The 21,262-nt window shown below is 35.2% G+C and overlaps 1 protein-coding gene across 5 annotated transcripts in view; it reads right to left on the minus strand.

Moving 5' to 3' along the window:
* Positions 1 to 21,262, minus strand: part of TBCD (tubulin folding cofactor D) — a 130,266-nt gene that overhangs the window by 31,369 nt on the left and 77,635 nt on the right. For all 5 annotated transcript variants that reach the window (XM_049812680.1, XM_049812679.1, XM_049812677.1 and 2 more), the window contains 10 exons: positions 20,778 to 20,851; positions 19,733 to 19,850; positions 18,200 to 18,260; positions 16,639 to 16,661; positions 9,962 to 9,993; positions 7,760 to 7,822; positions 7,253 to 7,329; positions 4,869 to 4,950; positions 1,007 to 1,125; positions 487 to 578 (listed from right to left, as the gene is read on the minus strand). In XM_049812680.1, the coding sequence (XP_049668637.1) occupies positions 487 to 578; positions 1,007 to 1,125; positions 4,869 to 4,950; positions 7,253 to 7,329; positions 7,760 to 7,822; positions 9,962 to 9,993; positions 16,639 to 16,661; positions 18,200 to 18,260; positions 19,733 to 19,850; positions 20,778 to 20,851 (741 nt within the window). The remainder of the gene's footprint in view (positions 1 to 486; positions 579 to 1,006; positions 1,126 to 4,868; positions 4,951 to 7,252; positions 7,330 to 7,759; positions 7,823 to 9,961; positions 9,994 to 16,638; positions 16,662 to 18,199; positions 18,261 to 19,732; positions 19,851 to 20,777; positions 20,852 to 21,262) is intronic.

Here is a 21,262-nt window from a genome sequence, read left to right on the forward strand (position 1 = left end):
GAATTTGATACTAACAAGCTTCTTTAAATTGAAGACATGGGGTTTTTGCACTGTAAGTTTAAGACCATATTAACACTAACTACACTGTGGCATGTCAACACAGAAAATACTCCTTTAGAGGAAGTACAACTTCTTTAAACCAATTCAATCTTCTTATTAAAAAAGTGGAAAAACCCATATATTCTTCCTCCTCACTAAACTGCAGCCCATGAGAAAGGTGATCTATAAAATACATACTAGCTAGTCAGTTAATGGATTAAAAAAACCCACAACACCATCAGAGTTGTACTCCATCCTCAGATGTGTAGATAATCCTCTGAATCAAAGATATATTGAATAATGGAGATACATACAGTCCCACACTAAAAATGCACATCATAGTGTAACCTGATTTCAAGAATCATGCTACAAGCTCACAACAGAAAGCAGAATGAACAGGAGAAAGCTTCTAGAGAAAGAATTAAAATTAGACAAAACCAAACATACTTTGCAATTGCTATCAGGGCATCTCTTCTGGCTTCTGCAAAGCTCACATCTGCAGGGGAAATTAAGGTAACTTTTTTCAAACCTTCCAAAACCTGAAAAAATATAAAAATTGAGATATTTAAATCCAATGCATTATTTATGACACATGTTAAATTTAGGTATCATATTAAAATGAGCTCAATCACGTATGAGAGAACCAAGCAGGCAACAGTGTTTGGTTTCTCACCAGGACTTGCCAGCCTGCCTCACTTCTCCCTTTGGACAAATGTTCCATAGCAAAGGTATAATTCAATCTCTGGCTTTTCTATTAACACTACTAAAGCAGGACTAAACTTTAATTATCAGAATCTATGACAAGCTAAACTCATGATGGTTTTCTGGAGTTACTGTATATTAGAATCCAAATCCCTTTCACAAAGACCTTTAATTATGATCATTATTATTTATTTGATTACCATCATAGGTTTCATTCAAAAATACCGTGTGTCCTCTTCTCACTACAATCATTGTATTTTCTCACCTGTTGGAGCCTGCCCTTTAGCAGAAATCTTGGAAGGGCCCCAAGTGCTCGTGAAAAGCCGCAACGAATCATTTCCTCTGTGTTTTGTAGTTCTGAAACATACTGTGTCACCAGCTCATCTATAAAAAATACAATTCCAGAGTGAAAAGCAACTACCACATCATTATTATTACATATTTGGCTAACAAAACAATATAACAGGGAAAGATCCCCCAAACAGAGCAGCTAGAAAATTTTACAATTCATTAAACTAAAATACAGAATACCATTAATTTCCTACAGAAAAAGATAAAAATTTTAAGATGTTCACTGTTACATGAATGAATTCTTATTTTCTAAATATGAAGTCAGATTTTTAGACAGAATAATCTTAGTCATTCAGAGAGACAAAGTTCTCAATTTTAAAAAGCTACAATGTTTTAAAAATCCAAAGAATAAATGTAAGCACAAATTTCTATGCAAACACAGGGGAACAAGTTCTCTTATATTTACAGGTCATCATTTTCCATAATTAGACAAGTATTCTGTGTTAGGAAAGAGATGTCTCTGGATTTATGAAGGTCAGATATTCGACAGTTGTCCCCCAGAAAAGTCTTAATTGGACTCAGGGTTTAAACACACACACAGATCATACCTAAGCAATGAGATAATTTTATATCACTTTTTATATAAAATGACAAAAATAAAGTTGGGCTTTTTGCACGAGAAAGCTCAAAAGGAAGTGCCCATTTTGAAGTAGGGATGCTGTGCTGACATTCTGTGCACTGTTACATGACAAAACAGGGACACTCACTCTACAAACAGTAGCACAGACAAAAGGCACAAGAATAAACTGAACTGGGCATGGAAAAAGAAGTCTCAACAATGCAGTGAAGTGATACAAAAAAGAAAATGAGGATGAAAGAAAAAAAGAAAAAAAGTCAGGAATCTATGTATTTCTACTGTAGTCTTTATCATAGACTTAACAGACAATACTTCCTTTACCAGATTTTTCAGCTACTATATTAAACTCTTCTGTAAAATGCAGAGAAAAACAACATACTCCAGAAAAGCTTCTAAGAACCACCAAGATAGCTGCAATAAACAGAACTCTGGTACAAAAAGGAGAAAGGTGGTCTTATTAATTGCTTTACTGAATATGCACTTTTTAATCCTCAAAGAAAAAGAATCAAGAGATCCTAAGAAGTTTACATAATTGTGCCATTGCTTACCATCATCTAAGAGTTAAATGATTGAGCAATATTTGCTAGAGGAAGAAAGAATAGTTACCATAAGAAACTACAGATTAATCATAACTCACGACTGACTTTTTTTTTTTTTTTTTTTTTTTTTTTTTTTTTTTTTTTTTTTTTTTTTTTTTTTTTTAAAAGTCCCTATGCAATTAGCAGGCCTCAACTAGTTCCTCAGATCAGGGAACTAGTTCCCTGTCCAGAGGTTAGCAATACCTTCACATAAGCACATCTATTATTTAAAAATTTCCAAACCAGGGACTGTAAGATAGAGTCTTGAGGCCATAGGGAGATGCAATACTTGCTGAGACAGCAACACGATCTTAGACAGTAAGACTATGACAGTCTTCCCTTTGACTGATGTAAATTTAAGATTGACATTTTAGCCAAATGACATAAAATTAAGACATTCCAACTAGCAAATGAGCAGCTCTTTGCTTTTAACTACTTAGTAATTATGCTAGCGAGGGTAATGCAAATGCTAATATTCTTCTAAGAGACTTCAGCTTCATAGAACAACAGGTCTATGAAACATCTACAATATTAATTCAAAACAACCCATCCTGAAAGAGTATTAAAAGAGACAGTCATCAAAACCACACCAGAACACATTAAGACAGAAAAAATAAAACAAAGAAAAGGTGAAAAGAGAGTCAAAAGGAGTGATTCAATAAAATTGCAGTCTTATAGGGACAGATTTCGAATGCTGAATCACTAACATATCTCTGATTTGTTTTGATTTTAAATCTGTCAAGCCATAGTGAAACACTGGTTAAATTTTACCAAAAGCTTCCCCCCCCCGCCTCCAATCCCCTTAATCACGTTTAGACCTGCTTTAACTGACTTATCTAAAGCGTCTGCATTGTCATTGAAGGTCTTCTGCACTGTAGCTTCCACACATACATGCATACGTCAGACATTATGGCGAGGATTTTTAGTAGTGGATTTCAATTCCACAACATACAGAATGTAATGGTCATGAAATACATAGTTTTTACTGGCACAGCAATGAAAATACATAATTTTTTTTTCTTTTAAAAGATGCTTGTGTGTATAATGGCACTTTTGTTACCATATGTGGAAGAGGCTTTAGAGCATTACAAGGCCAAATAAAAACATAATCAAGACAGAGCTGACTAGAGATCTTTTAGAACAGAAAAATTTCCAACTCACAATTATATTCTCTAAATCATTCTAGAAAGTCTGATGAAAAATTTTGCCTGTATCTACAAATCTCACTCTAATTACGTCCTAGACCATCACAGCTACATTGCCATGATTCCTGCAAGCACAAGACAGATGAAAAGTTAATCTAGAATCCAGCAAAAAACAATTAAGCTTCATAGGCATCTAAAAGAGTCCAGCATCAGAACAGCTGCAGCCATCTATTGCGTGTTCTTCCAGTAGATCCCCTCTCCTTCTTGATTTTGACATCCACCCAAGTTTTCCAGTCCACTTTTACATAAGCTTGAAACTTCATCCTTACATAAAATGTGACCTGTTAACCTTTCGACTCATTTTTAGCTTGCTTGCTTTGATTCAGCATCGCCTCTTCCTGCTCAAAGTGTTCAGTTTTTACAAAACATTACTCTTTCCTGAGGTTGGGGTTTTTTAATCTGCCTTAGTACCATATCACATGTGCTGCCCACAAAAAATGAGGCATGCAGTGCCAACCTGCATGAAGGAAAGGGCTATTTTTTTTTTTTTTTTTTTTTTTTTTTCAAAAAATATAGAAATCTAGCAATATAGAAAAGATTTAAAAATCAAGATAGGCTGCTTTTACATATCAGCCATAACTTCTTTGGGGCATGGACTGCATGTTACTATATATGTGATAGGTGTCGGGTTCATTCTAGAACTACCATAGTAGAAGTAAATATTCTGTTACCTGATTTAGGAATGACTTAGTAATGGCAAAAAATAGGAAAACAAATCCTTATTTTGTTAAGTATATATAAGTTTGCTGACGTATTTAGGAAAACAAGAACAAAAATGTTGTTATTCTTAAAATATCTATCTATACAATCCAGCAATCTGTCTCTGATGGACATGACTGTCTCTGATGGACATGATACAATTTCAACTTGAAACAAAGAGGTCCAGAAAAACCAGTATAAAAAAAGATGTTGATTCATATGCTCCTAACGAAGTCCAAGCCTACTCCTGTACTACTGATCCAAATCCAAACAGATTTGGTTTCATACGCACATTTACAAGAACTCTGGGTCTCCTTGCTGTCTTCTCTTCTCATCACTAACCAATTCTTCAAGTCTGCGACAATCTCTCGCACACAGTTTATCAAAATATGATGTGAAAAAGTCTCATTTCATTAAAATTTAGCATTTGCCACTAACACATATTCTTTGCTTCTTTGTTTCACAGTATGGAATAGAAAAGCAACCTGTTTTTCCTATTATACATTATTATGGTACCTTGTATTCACCTCCAGTCTAAAACAAGCAAAAATCCCGAGACGTTTCCTAGACTTTCAGTTGGTTTTGTCATTCTTTCCTGAAGCATTTTAAGGTCCTTTAAAATTAGTGATGCTCCTCGCCATTCTATCCAATACCTCCAAAGTGCATGTTAGGTCCAGCCCAATATTTTCTGCCTCTACTGTAAAGATGAGTCATTACCCTGTAGAGCTGGATCAGCTTCTCCATTTTCATTGATGTAATATTCATTACACAGTGCAGCCAGTGCAGAGACTGCAGACTCCTGCAACAAAGGCAAAACTGTGAACTTGATATATTTACTTAGGTCGTACTTTATGATAACTGTGCTTAGAATTAAAAGGTTAAGGAAACAGAGAGTGGATGTTTTTAAAAAATCATTCCCTTCAGCTACTGACATTTACTTTTTATTTCTTCCCAATACTGATTTAAGAACAGTTGAACAGGAAACCTGTGTAAGAACAGAATATATTCTACTCTTATACCTTAAAAAGTACCAGTAAACTGAATTAATAATTAAGACATTAATAGTGATGTATCAACTGTATTTTCAGTTCAGTTGAAAGACCTTCAGGATGACATAGTATTACAAAATACAGAAGTCATTATTTCAGCTTCAATGTATTGATGCCGGATTGATAAGAAACAAACCTTACTTCCCCAGAAAGCTATAGAAAGGAAACACAGAAAAAACCCCATGGACTGAAGATTATAAACAGAAAACCCCAAATATCTAGTATCACAATCCTTATGTCTCAATCTTAATTGGTTTAGGAAAGGATCAAAGCTTGTGCATTATGCCTGAACCTCCTAATCTTTAAAGTGGTTTCGGTCATACAGCTGCTATTTCAAAAAGCATGTAACAAGTTTTCTCATAAAACTTATGGTTGAATTATACTTTTCAGCTAATAATATAATGCTGACCAAAATTTTAATAAATTTGAGAGTGTGCAAAAACTATGCACTGTTCACTCCATATTAATAGCAACGATACTTATTAATACTCATGTTCTCTGCGTACAAGAAATCTTAAATGATAACACAGGAATCCTGTACAGCCTATTCATTCTACACTCAAAGACACCTCAGACTTGTTCTCTATGCAAAATCAAGGACTTGAAAGAAAACCAGTATTCATCTAAATAATATTCTAACTACCACAGGCATTATAGTAGGCAAAATATACAGAATTCTCTAATTGCTGTAAATCATAGAACCATAGAATAGTTTGGGTTGGTAGGGACCTTTAAAGGTCATCTAGTCGAAGGCCGCTGCAACAAGCAGGGACATCTTCAACTAGATCAGGTTGCTCAGACCCTTCACTTCCTAAAGAGAATGGTTTTTGCCTTAAATGCATGAAGTTACATTGGAAGAGTATACTGGAAAAAAAAGATTACTTTTCAATGTCTTAAGCATTGCTGTTAAAAATTATTTCTCTCTAAAATATATACAGAAATCAAGCGAGAACTGACATTTACTACACGTACTTTGCTCAACATTAATTAATGTTTACCAAACAAGTAAAAAAATCTCTAAAGTCTGTAATTGATTCTTCTAAGCTTTAGAAGTTCCAGTTATAAGACATACAAACTCTTTGAATAAATTGCTAATAGCAAAAGAATATTCCAAGAATTCAAATTTCATCTTCTAATTTTCTTCAGTGATTTGGATACATTCTAGTCTACTCTGTCTTCCAAGGAAGACTTTAAAAGATGAGCTACCAGATACTTGCAATGGCTTTTTATCTTATTTTTAAAACCTAACAAAATAACACAATATATTACATTCAAATTGTCTCCGTGAGGGCTATAAGCTCTAAAAGGGCAGACAAAAATTGTCTCTTTAATTCAGTAGAGCCTTTAAGAGTGCAAGATCAAATTGTCACGGTATTACTTGGGAAAATTAAGGCAAATAAATGGAGATGTTAATATCATGTACATAAAATTGCATGAAATATATCCATCAGTGGATTTAATATTCAGAATTAGAGTAGCTTGAGAGCACAGTAAAAGGATTTGCAACAGAGTTTAATGGAAAATTTAAGCACGTTGTCCTGAGTAAGTGGTTGATCACACCAATGTGCTCACTGTTAACAAAGGCCCTCAGAACATCAGCCTTGAGGACATCATCCAGAGATTCTTTTTAATTCTCACAAAAGTTCTCTGAAACTACCAAAATCAACATATCTTGCACATATTACAGGTACACCAAAACAGATGCAGATATTGCATCAATGTCACCATACAGATGACAGCAAGTAGCTTCAAGCAACCATCAGCAACTACTCACCGCCAGCCCACTGTCAATACCAGCACCTGTCAATTAGTTTGTCCAAATGTACGTACAAGAACAACCTTTGTGATAGCTGTTCAAGTATTAATCAAAAGGGTCCGTTCATTCGAATTTTGAGGAATTCAAATTTTTTAAAAAATATAACCCTTCTTACCAATCTAAGAAATATTCAAGAACCAATTAAATTCCATGGAAAATAATCCACCAACAGAAAGCAAAAATATTTCTAATGCTGTACTTAATGTGACCACATGAAAAAGGAGGAACTATTGTACCTTTATATGCTGTCGTGCAGAGCTTGAAACAAGAGGGAGACTTCTGAGACTGTCATTTATTAACCACTGCCAGCCACCTGAAATAGTAAGGAATATAAATGGCATTCATTTTTCTTACTTTCTGAACTTCAGTGTTCTCTGTTTTATTTTTTTATAAAGACCAGAAATTATACACATTGATGTATTTCCCTGGTTTTCCAAAATAAACAAGGTTGTGATTCTCAATTAGTATAGCTATTCTGGTTTGGTTTACAATGTATGTAGCACAAACACTGCATCTGGTGATGCTGAAAACTCGACAGGAAAAGAAAAAAGGTTAGTAAACAGCTACAAAACACATCTTCAGAAAACATCACCATCTGTTGCAGAATTTGTGTATTTTTTAAATATTTTTGTTAGGCCACCCAACCTCGCTAATCTTGCTGTTTTGAAAAACATAATTCATTAATACTTTAGCTTAATGAATAACTACTAACATAATGGAAGGTTATTTAAAATATGACATACCAATTATTGGATCTCCTCTAAATGGCATTTTTGATAGTGACAACTTTTCAATTAAAGTGCAGACTGTAAGAAAATAAATTTGATAACTGGATAAATAAAAAAGAGAAATTGCAGCAATTTTGAAGATACAATCACATCAAGTTACATTAGTATTAATTTTAAATTGAAGAAAGTCTGCAAATAGAAGTCCAAAATATGTGAAATTAGAAAAGGAAAGAAAATTACATTTGTGATTCTTATATTAAAAAAAACTACTATGCAGTAACTGTTCTCTGACATTAGTTAGTCCCATCATTCATGCAAATCCATTGTTTGGTGGTATGTTTTTCCCGCTCTGCCATTTAAGGTGCATATGTACATATCAGCCACCTTTCTGTTTCCATACCGGTCTGTAAATTGCTATGTAGTAATGTTGATAGTAAACCAACTTGGATACGCGTAATACTACAGTCACTAAAAAACTACTCAAATACCTATGAAAGGTTTTCCTACTTCTTATTAGCAATTTTTTGGACCTTCAAGGAGTGGCATCTGTCCACTGCACAGAGCTAGGAGATATAAAACTGGATGCAGCTTTATTTCCTTTGATACTTGGAATATGAGAAAATGTAATTTTAATAATTAAGTCTTTATTATTTTAAATCTATAAACTTAAATGCGTTCTAAGCTTACAAAATCACTTTCAGAATAGTATTTTTTTAATGTTTCAAGGCTGTTTTGGGGAACAGAGATTAACACAGTAAATACTGCAAACTTTTACTATATAATAGATTGACTGCATTGCTCAAATGAAAACTCAGCACTTAAGGATAATAGTATCTTTCACCTCCTGGTGATGAGTTCAAATAAAACAGATCGGTATATATCCATACTCACTACCTGACTGCTTTAGAGTTGGTGGAGAGGAGGGAAAGGACAGAACAAGCTACTATACGATGCCACCTTTTTGTTTTCCTCTCTTCCCACAACTTAATTGTTGAATCTTACTCCAGGATCTGTACACAGGTCATCTTCTTCATTTATAATCAACTTATTGGGCTCCAAATCTACTTTTGAATTCAGTCTTCACTATGGTAATGTCACACAGTCAGACTCCCTCTGTTCAAACTCCATTCAATATTGTTTGTCAGCTTCTTTGTTCTAATATTTATTCACAGACAAGGTTAAGTACAATGTGACTAAACCCAAGTCTCTTAGGGTTCCTCCTTAGTTCTCTATGCTTCTTTATGCTCTATTGTGGTTAAGACCATCATCTTCATTAGACATGCAGGCAATTTGTGGAACATTTTCAATTCTTCTCTTATTCCGCCTACACAGTTGTATCATGCCAAAATACTGTCATTTGTACTTCTCCAAAACTAAAAAATATTCAGCTGCTTAAAAGCTAAAACATGTTAAAAAACTACCTATTCTTTCAGCCTGCATTATCATTCACAAGACTGTAAACTCATTCAAAGGCTGCAGAAATCCCCTTGCCCACCTTCACCCCTTCTATTTGATCACTCTTCTACCTTGGTACTGAAACTCCTTTACGCACCAAGTTTGGATGGCTTCACATCTTCAAAGCCAGAATCTGCTACGTAGCATTTCCTTCATGCAACTCACGAGCAGGAAGCTCAAGTTGGCACCATTTCCTTATCCACCCAGTCTACCTGGATGGGCACTTTTTCCTGCAATGCCCTTCCTTTTTACAGTGGTTCTGTATATAACAATCTTCAAAATCCATGTGAACAACCTATCATCTTTTCTGTGATACCACCCTTTTCACAAACTGTTGTTTATATGGTCTTTATTCTTCACCTTTGCGCACACACGTATTAAGATAAAATAATTAGTTACATGATGGCATCTGTCTTAATGGACAGATCATATCTCTTCTGGAGAGGAATCTCAGTAAATCAGTGAAGGAAGCCAATTCAACCCTGAAGAAAGTTCACTGTGTGCAACAACGGAAGGAGAGAATGTGTGACACAAACCCAAGAACTATCTCCAACTCTTACACAAACAGGGTTATTCACAAGTGTGCTGGCAACCAATGTTCTGGAGTACCTGTCTTCTGATCAGCCTCCAAACTTTGTATTTTTTTAATTACTGTACGTACTTTTTTTATGCATTCAACACAATATATGCAAAACAAACTGGAAAAAAGTAAACAGAAGAATTCATTACTGCACATTTTCTTCTTTCACACCACATACTTACCTGCTGGTCTCATCAGTTCTCCACCTAAACCCCTGCAAAGCAAAAACAGAGCCTTCAGAATAACCTACCACAAGCAGGCTGAGTGCATTGCCTAGTGAGGAAAAAAAACCCTCAAAACCATTTCAGAATGAAAGCAGATCACAAAATACCTGCAGTTTGTATTTGACCAACTCTAAAATACTTCTTTTTAAAATCAACTGTTGTCTTGACTTTAGCATTATTTATACAAATCCTTCCTGAATATTTAACTTTCTTCTTACAAAAACACGGTCCCAGTCTTTCTAATTTTTAATGTGAATAATAAAGACTGTCAAGTTCATTCTGCTTTTCTTTTCACTTGCTTCAGAAGCATTCCAAACCTGTGGGACTTGCCACAGGACTGTTCAGTCACACAGCTTCTAAGAGCTTCTGTCTTACACAACTAAAAAGCAATTACATGCAATTTTTTAACAAAATCTTCATCTCTGAAACATTAAATAGAAAATTCACTTACCAGTTCCCATTTTTGCAAATGTTAACTGGTTTACTTTCCTAGCAAAGTTTCTCACCTTTCTCTCTTCATCATCTCCTTCCCTGCTAAAGCCCCCTCCCAGGTGATTTTGCATTCATCACCGCAAGTGAGGGGGTAAAAACTTCCAACACATCAGAAAAGGCTCAAGATGCTTCTGACCTTCCTGAAGTAAGTGCATGTTACATAAGGATGGTCTCACCAGCTCAGACCTCAGGCTTATCTAGCCCAGTTATCCTATCTGAATATTAGCCTGGCCACTGACAGCACTAGGAGGAGAAAGTCTGAACTTGGCACAAAGTGGGGAGAAGGAGAAGCGTCCTAGAAATAGCAGGGCCTGTTTCCATTCTTTAGCCTCTCATGTCTCTGGACAGACAGATGTCTCCTCAACCAGCTGAGCAATGTTTGCTGGTTACATGGATATCCCCAAGGTGCCATGAGCACTGCTTGGGGTGTTCTGTTCGGTGTCATCCTGTGACTTAATTTTTCCATTTATGAACCTTTGACCCCTGCCCTTCCTTTGGATATTTCCTCCCTCGACTCCTTATTCTTCTCTCCCTTTACTTCTGCTGGAATATTTCCTCCCTGAGGTGTGCCAAACCCTTAATCACCTCTTTGTATGGCCATGCTCAGGCAGAAACTCCCAGCAAGGGGGAGGAACAACAAAGGCTTTTTTGTTTATTTGCTTGGGTTTTGTTTTTTGGTTTTTTGTTGTTGTTTTTTTTTTAAGCCTTTTCTTCCCTCCTCTCCTCCTCCCTCCCCACAATAAAATTAGTAGCTACGCTCAGAAGGCAAACTTAGCAACCCTAACAACTCTTAGAACTTTGTTCTCCAATTTATCCTTTTATATGATCTTCAAAAGCCTAAACATTTTAAACAAGTTTTTCCATTCCATACAAGTAGGTGCCTCCTGTAACATGCACTGGATTTTTGACTGCTCAACATTTTCATTGGTTTTTCAGGTAATGCAGAGATGCCAGCTCCACAATATTCTCATTTGCCATAGATCAGCACTTCCTTTAATTGGGATTTTTTTTCCTTTTGACAATCGATATATTAAGCTCAATGCAATAATCCACAGCACATTTTATCATTGTAGGAAGCAAGTGCAGATTCCACATCCCCATGCTGATAAGGTCTTTGTATTATCTACCCCACCCTCCTGCCATATTGTCTGCTCTCCAGCTTCTAAAAAATTTAAATTAGAAAACAAAGAAGCAATGCAAGGAGTCAAGACAGCGGCAAAAATAGAAGAATGATGTGGCAAAGCTTGCTTCCTCTTCAACATTTCCCTTCATTTTGTCCTCAGCCATTCCTTGCCTTTTGTCTGTTGCCTTATGTCTGTTGCAAATGAGTATAAAATAATGATCTTGTAAATTTGTTTGGTGCGCAACAGAGTCTGCTGATGTAAGGATTCAGATACGGACTTCTGTTCAAACTACAAAGCAAGAACTGAGTCATAAAGGCTGCTCTTCTCCACTTCTTCACACTGCCAATAAGGAAGTCAGGCCACTTAAAGCTACTCTTATGTTAATAATTTGACAGCTATCCCTTCCTCTGGCATTACATCAACTCAATTTAATTTCAGAGTTTAGAGCTTCACTGAGGATTGCTGTCCCTGTGCACGAATGAAGAATGGTGACAGTGATTTGCATAGTAAGATTTCCACATAACGCAGAAACTATAATGAAAACTATCTTTGAAGGCACTGCGATACCATGTGTTCTTCTCTGCAAAACTTTTCAAGTTATTTCTTGCCTAGACATCACAGTATGTCCATCAACATATCTAAAATTTTTTTCCCCTTTCCACAGCTCATACATATTTCAATTTTAAGAACCGAGAATTCTATCATAATCCTAGATCTTTCCTCAGTCAGTGTTTAGTTTGTCAAACATGATGCACATCTTTCTATTAACTTTATCTCCCTCTGTAGTATTTCACTAAATTAAAAAGATACGGATCTACCTAATTCAGAGATTCTGAATTTTGCTGTACAGTCAGTATTCTCTCTTTTTTCTTCCAAAGACACATCCACAAGTTGCATCACTTTATTAGATATACCTGTTTTAAGTTTTAATTATTAATTCAATTTGTAAATTGACTGATGCAGTGCCGAGGTTCCATGAGCTCCTAAGCATTCTTTCCTACATGTGGTTCCACAGCAATGTTTCTCTCCTAGAAACATCTTAGAATGATTCACAATTTATTTGTGGAAAATATAATCAAAACGTATAATCCCTTGTAGAACAAATGAATTAAGATTACTGACCTAAGAATGCTGGTATCTATTTTAAAATTATGTAGGCCTGACTCAGAACCAATGACAGTGCTGTTTTCAGTGCATATAGAAGTTCAAGGTACTTTTGTGGATTGGTGTGGTTTTTTTTTTTAATTATTTAAAACCTGCTTTTTGTGAGTTCGGAATTGATCTTTAAGATTATAAAATAACAGTAACTGAAGCTGTTTAGAACTGAATAGCAGAGAATAAACTGTACTAAGCTGACAAACACCTACTTTTAGGTTACTGTAAATTCATATGCTGACCATACATATTTAGTATTGTACTCTAACACCAGAAGACTACAGGTGAAATCCTGGCTGGTATGAAAGTAAGATTTCTCCCAGTGACTACAGTTAGTAGCAAAAGAATTTCACCTTATAACTATTCAGAACATAGTATAGTACCATCTCCTCGAGCCATCATGCTACTGGATGCAAAAAATAACGTAAACTTAGAAGAACTGTTAAGATAAGCTTTCTTGCAGGGCTGGGATTATTTGCTGATTAATATGCCTACAAACTCTTTTATGTAGCTGACTGCCAAGAAACACATTTACCCTGAAACCATCAAGATTAGTTGCAACCTTAAAGGTCTTTGAAATGAGACAAGCTTCTCTTTTGCCTAGCACCTGTCAACACCTACAGGCTACCTTATTCTTTTGGAAAAGCTGAAAATCTGAAGATGACAGTCCAACTTACACTGACTACTACCTAAAAACCTAAAATTGCTCATCTCACGTAGCTGACCGTGTAATACACACAGCCGGTCTCTTCATATGTTACAAGAATGAGATCAGAGCAAAACTCAGCATGCAGCACATTGCACTAACTGAATCATCCAGTGTGGGAGTCACTCACAAACACTGTGCATCCTGTCATATCCAGCTCTGATGGGAACCCTGAAGGCCCAATAAATAGAACAGTTGCTGAAATACAGCAGTGCAGTGCAGCTACCTGGAAAAAGCCCAGCATATCTATCTGCAGCACTTCCATATCTGTCCCTAAATTATCTTGTTACCCGACTCTGTGTATAAAGAACTACATTATCAGATTCAGAACTGGCTACAAGAAAGGAGATTAAAAAAATTCTGAACATTTATTCAGCTGAACATTCAGTCAAGAACCTTGCATCAGATGATGCATTTTTAAAGAATCTTAACAGAACTACTATTAAAAATACTTTTTTGAGAACTTTTCATATTCAGAACTAGTAGAACATCTTAGATGCACTACAGAAATATGTCTGCTACAAAAAAAAGATACTAACCATGCTGGTTCAGTGGAAGCGTAACATAAATCAGGCTGATCATTAACACCATGTTTAAACTGGCAGACTGACTTCCCATTCCAAGTGAGACAGTTTAAGGCAACAAATGCCACAAGTTTTTGTCTTAGGTTTTTATGTACAAATGTAATGTTTAAAGCAAATAAAACATAGCTCAATTTTTGTAACTCTATAACCTGTATAGCAAAAAACAGGCACAACGGAAAAATACTCTGTTTAAGTGGCATGGTTTGCATATGACTTGCTATAACTAGTGCCCATTTAATACAGAAAATAAGGCTCACTGTGCAATACTCAACTGGAAGTGCACATGCAAATACTTATACCAACCAGCTCCTCAAGACAAACTAGTGCATCAAATGTGTCAGAACCAAGACTAATGGAAGGAAGTACACACTGATGTGCCTGGACTTGTATTTTCCTTTTTCACCATACTATGGTAAACCCAGAAAAGGACTTATACAGGAAGACAGAAAGATACTTGCAATTTTGAAAAAGTGTTAATACAGTAGAGGACAGAATTTTCTACAATTAGCATAAACATATTTGATTGCTTCAAGTATACCCAAAATTGAGAGACTGTGCAGTATAACTCGAAACTTGGACTGTGTCCTGACTGAAGGATAATTCGTGGCCATCATTCAAAATTAAGTTAAAGACATTACAAGAGCTGCTAAACAAACTAAGATGGTTAGTTAAATGAAGATCTCCATTACCGTACTTCGGCTTCTATCCTTTTTGACTTGAGGTCCTTAGATTCAATGGACTCCTAAGCATTAGACAATCAAGAAACTCACAGCCCATTTCCCAGCTTAAAATTTATAAATTACAACTTAAAAAAGTTTTTTTAAAAAATCACAGCATTTTTAGGCTTTATTTCCTTTTCCCTCTCTCACAGGCCAATACAATTTCTAAAAAAACCTTGATCAAAGCATCAAAATCCATTCGGTCCCCAAAAAGTCAGCTATTTTGTTGCCAGAAGTGAAAGCAAAATATCTAATAAACATTTGAGATGTGTGGCCTGATGCTATTTGTTAATGCAGTTTAAAAACTAGAAACACAAATAAAACACACTGGTTTTCAACATTCCTACAAGATGTTGTTACACTGAAAATTCCCAGTAGCAATTTCTCAAATGGAAATCTTTGGAATATTATGTGCAATAATTACTCATCACAAAACAAGTTTGGCTTGTTTCACTAAATGCTTGCCCAGCAATACTCAAATTGCTGGTTTGTTTTTATAACCTAGTTTATTTTTCTTGTCCTGTTTTAAAATATTTTATGCATACCAATATTTTAAAATATGGATTATAGTAGACATCCCTGTCTCAGCCTTAGTATTAAACAGCAGTGAATCAATTTTGCTTGGAGTTGAATTATAAGTCTTATCTAGAATGAAAACATTTCTGTAGGCATCTTATAAATACCATTAAGTGCAAGAAGTGCATATTATGACAAAAACAAATTACACCCAAGCTCCACCCTGACATTAAAGAATTTATGGGAGCCAAGACAGCCACCCACAAAGACACTAATATACAGTATCAGCATTAAAACCATCCACCAGTACAAGCTACCTTTGGAGTGGAAGTTTCACATCAGTATGTATGACCCTCAAGAAATAAATTTTAACATATTTTTAGAAAGTTTCAGGATACAAAAACTTACATAAAAATTCTTTAAATTATAATTAATATTTACACAAAAAAACACTTAAGGTTTACTGTTTTCAGATATGTCATGTGCAAAGAAGTGAACTAAACTGTCCAAAAGCTCAAGGAATATCAGTTAAAGCAGAAAAAAACCCCTCATTCGCATATACAATCATTAGGGAATACAAGTCATTAATTATGTTTTGATTTCCTTAAATTTAGGAACAAACTCTGAAGTCACATACCAGTTTTAATTCACATTTACTTAACAGTTACTTAGGCAAACTCCCTTTATTTCCTGGAAGCTTCAATAGGAAATGAAAAACAACTCCATGAAAACTCATTTACATTTTCTTTGGCACAGGAGTTGAAAAATTGCATTGAACCTTTTGTAATACTCCTGGCCTACTCATTACACAGGATGGAGACAGTAATTCTAGAATTTAGATAGAAGCTCCTTTAAAAAAAAAATAAATAAATTTTGGATTCATTAACTTGCTAGTTAAAGGTAATTTCTATAGACCTATTTGAACCACACAACTAATACAATACAGGTGAATAATGGGCAAGAAATCCATTACACACTGCTGAAGCCATGGATTAGTGAGAATATTCTGTTTCACATTCTTTCCTTTCTTTAACTGTCTCTATCACAATATTGAGACCAGTACTCACCACTTTCCCATTAATCTAACATGCCTGTGAGTTGTACTCTCGAAACACCATAACCATTATAAAACGACATCAACTTCTGTAATAGGTAGGCAAAGCCAAAAGAATGCATGCGCTTGCATTCTGATGAACTGAGAGAGACTGGCAGTCTATGGTAGGTGTAACTAACTTGTACAAACCAAAAAAAAAAAAAACACCCTAGGATCCTACTGTTTTCATTACTTCTAATTGATACTTTCCAGAGAAATAATTTTTTTTTGCATCCATTTTCTTACCTGTACAATTGACGACTGCAAAGCTGGGGGAAAAAAAAGGAAACATCAATAATAGCAGAGTTAATTTGATACAAGTGTTTTCATTTTTCCTCCTCGCATACAATGTCTATATACTGTGAGCTACGCAACACTTTATTTTAAAAATAAAATTCAAAGGAAAAAATCTTTTTAAAAAAACCTCTCTATATCCGTTTGAATTTTACATTCAAAAAAATCAATATAACAGATTCATAAGGCACTAACTTTTTTAATTCCAAATCCTAGCTGCTCCTGCACATACCCTGGAAGCTAGTTTGGCTTTCTAAAACACTTTCTGCTTTCCACAGTTGACCCTTCTAAAATGATTACATACTGCATTGTCTGAAAACTGAAAATAACTTTATTACCTATAGATTAAACAGAAAAAACTTAGAAGTTCAAATGTAACTGAAAACTATTATCTCATTCGTAACATTACAGTAGGCCATCTTCAAAAATCAGAGATTATCAAACTTCTATGTAGTAAAAACCCCCAAACCCAGATTTTTAAGAGGAAAGAGTTTATACCACCTTTGCAGATTAATTATAAGAACAGATAACAGCAGAAACTGTAAACTATCATAACAAATTAAGGCCATTGTAACAGTACAGATACTGCTGATCAAGCTTTCAAGCATTTTGACATGAGAAAGTTTAACAAGGACAAAGATGGTTTTTCAACCTGTAGCAGCAGCCTTCACGTATGCACAGAATTAAGCAAGCACCTGTGTACTTTAAAGTATAATGGGTAAATGGTGAAGCCTCACAGCTTCAGCACAATGGAACTGGGACTAAAGGTACTAGAGATACTGCAGAAATCAAGTAGGAGCCTGAACGCTGAAGTATTGTCTGTTCCATAAGGTGAAGAAATAGGTGCCAACATGGGATGACTTAGAATTAAAGGGACAAGTTAGGCAAAATTATCTCTGTAGAAGCATTTTAAATTGCTATGAGCAGGACAAAACTCCATTTGTCATAAGTAGAAATAAAGACAGTGCATCAGTTGAAATACAGAATATGACTTTCAAGGTCTATAAGTAAGTCAATTATGAATGCAAAGATTTAGCAATGAAATCCCAATGAAGTAAAAAAAAAAAAAAAAAAGAATAGAAAGGACAGAGAATGGACTCACTAGGAGATCTCTCTTGAGCGTGGTCACATTAAGGCAACAGTCATGCATCTATCTGCAAGGGCAGTTAGTATGTACCGAACTAGTGAAGAAACAGAACGGGAAAAAAACCCAAAGCAAAACCCCATGCAGTATTTCAGAACCGTAACTGACAGCATCAGAGAAAGAGGCTTAGCTAAGAAGCTGGCAGAACAGAAGGGGACCAAATACAAAATCATACTGGAGCAAGACACATGATCAAGGTCTAGTAGCTATCAGACAGTCTGGAGTGTGTGTCCAAATTCCTATTTGTGAGATTGTTTACTTTTGGCAAGCGGAAGGGGAAGGTGGAGAACAGCTTTCTTAACTGTAAATGTTTGTTTAAAAATAATACAACATACCAGGTTAAAAGATACACTTATACTTGTTACAAACCTCTTGATGGATTTGCTTAAGTCCCTCCAATGATTTTTCATTGAAATAATATGTTATAGATCTGTAAAAGTATAAAAAGTTTTTAAGACTGGTTTCCTAATCATGCCATAAATAATTTTTCTTCCATGACTTCATTGTACTTTCAAACAGAAAAACAACCATTTGATTTCCAAATTATGCTCAACAGAAATACGCAATATTTAAATTTAAATAGTTCAGCAGACATAACAACATAAGTGCTTTCCTTATCATGTAGCAAACTCATTCTTAAAGGACTATAAAAAAATTAGTGTCACTTACTAATAACATTGCGATCAGTAATACACCAGTAACCCTTCTCAGTTCAGCTGTATTTTTGGACTCCTACACTTCTATGATTTTTCCATGAATTTCAAGTATTTCCTCCTACTAATAATGGTCTGCATCTTTTCCTCTAACTTTTCAACTTACTTGAAAAGGGAACTCTTAAGATTAACACAAATTCTTTTGATAGACACTGTTGGCAAATACAATTCTTATTTGTCAATAATTAAAGCCATACAAATCAGTCCACACTTTTGATATATATTATTTGAATTTATCTCAGTATATTTAGCTTGTACAAACAATGAGAACATCAAATTTGTTAAATGTCACCACTTTAGGTATCTTTGTACGACTGCATCAGAATGTCCTCAGAAGTAAAATAAAAAAGGCTAATAAGAGAGTAATTATCTAACTTGTAGAACAACAATGACGCAGAAAGTCTGTCTGTTTTTTAAAACATATTTCCTCAGCGTACATGCATCTATGATTCCTGCAGAACTGTATTTTCAGTGAAGTTGGCACTCTGGAGTCTTATTTTGCACTGCCTTGATCTGAAACACCCGCACATCCCAATTTTCATCATGCTAGTATAAAATTTTATTGTTAATGTAACCTCCAAATTCTAGATTCTAGAATCTAAAAGATTTTCAATGATTTTTCACGTGATTCTTGTGAAAGGAAAAAAAGGTAAAATGACTCATTTCTTTAATCACAGATGTCTTTAAAGCAAAGATATCTCCAAATAATTCTGTCAGTTATTCTGCCTACATCACCTATATGTAATAGGTGTGTGTGTGTACATACACCCTTTTTTATATATATATATATATATATATGGACAAGCATTCAGCAGTGACAATTAAATCAGTCCAACTCAACAAACTGCTTGAGGAAGTATTTCTCTAACACTGAAGACGAAAGACCTTCCCCTCACAAGGAAGACAGCATACTTATGGGGAAAGGGGGTTTAATCTGTATTTAAATGATAACTTTGAACATTCCAAGTAAGGCAGCAAATGATCTCAATTTCCTGATGATGAATTTCGACTTAAGTTTATACCATCACTGAATAAAATGTGAAGGCTTGGCATGACTGATCAAAACAAACAAAAATTCAATGGCAAAGAAGTTCAGTAAGATGGAGATTTCCATAATTACACTCAGGAAGCTTTCAATAGACCAGACATTAAAGGAAAATTTATAGTCAAGATAATCTTGTATTTATACCTATTATTCTCTTCTGCTAGTTTACACAGTGCATGGGTGATCTCAGCACAGGCAAGAATTGCCCCATGGCGTGTGTGCAGATCTGTGCCCACTGATAAAGGCAGAAGTCTTGGCAAAACTGAAAGAGAATAAATAATTTTTTTTTTTTTTTTAAACAAAGCATAGTGACAGATCACACTTCTAAATGTAATCATGTTGGCCTAGAAATAACATGGGAAAACCATTTCTGGAAAGTCAGGCCAATATATCCTGGCCACTGTATGAAAACCAAGTTTTAAAAATGTAGGTAAATTCTGACAAACCGTAGTAAACCACACCAAGAAATTCTGTACTAACAACTACCTCCCTATTTGGAGTAAATAACAGACTTGCTGTTAGGCATTGGGCTGGCTGAGCTGTAAGGGAAATGAGGCTTGTACTTCCATGGAATTTTACTTCCATATAAACTGCCACCTTCCTAGTCCACTATAGGGACCCTAGGTAAGATCTGTAACTACAGATTCACCTGGGTGTCAGCTGCTGTCTTTCAGCCATATTAAAAAGCAGCTAGTACATCCTCAGAATCTTGAGTGGGCTAAGCAAAGGATCCTGAATTCATGCGAAGAAACATTTGATTACACACACAACAGTCAAAAAGGAATTCTTCTGAAGATGTCAGACTGGACAAGACAAAACAGATCCCCCCACCCTTTACGACATCAAAGCCATATCAACAAAACAAAAGCTTGGAATTTGAGGGCTAGCTGCCTGAATTGTTGCAACAGAACTACACCCATTTATTCATCTTGGAACTGGTAGGGTCCAGTGTACCCAGATAACTAAAGTCCAGTTGCCAGGTAAAAAAAGATCTGGCAGTATTTCATAATTTTTGTATAAAATCTGAAAACTGGTAAAGCTATTAGTGTCTCTTCACTGTATTAAGTTGCAAGGGAAATCTTAATTTTTATTAAGTCATGGTGCATGTTTAAATCTTCTTAACGCATTTTTGCTACGTAAGCTAGAAAGCTTGATATGGCACACTATGCAGAACTTACTTGTTACCTACCCACATTTGCCATGTACTCAGGAGCCCGTTGAGTAAGGTTATGCAGAGCTTTGGTTGAAAGTTCTCGAATCACACTGAAGATGTAAAAAAGCAGTTTGGGATTTTTGGGGGTTAGCAATTCAGTAGAAGTAATGTATTAAAAAAAAAAATAATGTCAGGAAGGGACTCCTGTCTCTGAACAAAATAAAGACCCCAACAATATTAAAAATTACAGTACTCTTTGTCCATCCTATGCTTCCCCCCTTCAAAAAAAGGCAACAAAACAAAACAGTGGACCAAACAGACAGCCTACAGCTAGCTTTCAGCTATATGAATAGAACTTATTGCTGAAAGAGACAAAGAAAAACGTAAGTGTGGACGGTAGAACCTGAGGGCTCATTCTATGCATTGACAAGGACACTACAGTAAACTATTATTATTTCTCATGATGCAAACTACTATCAGCACTGATACAATCTCATTTGTGTTATATGTACACATTTTAA

Source organism: Accipiter gentilis, chromosome 10, assembly GCF_929443795.1.
Source record: "Accipiter gentilis chromosome 10, bAccGen1.1, whole genome shotgun sequence".
Lineage (NCBI taxonomy): Eukaryota > Metazoa > Chordata > Aves > Accipitriformes > Accipitridae > Astur > Astur gentilis.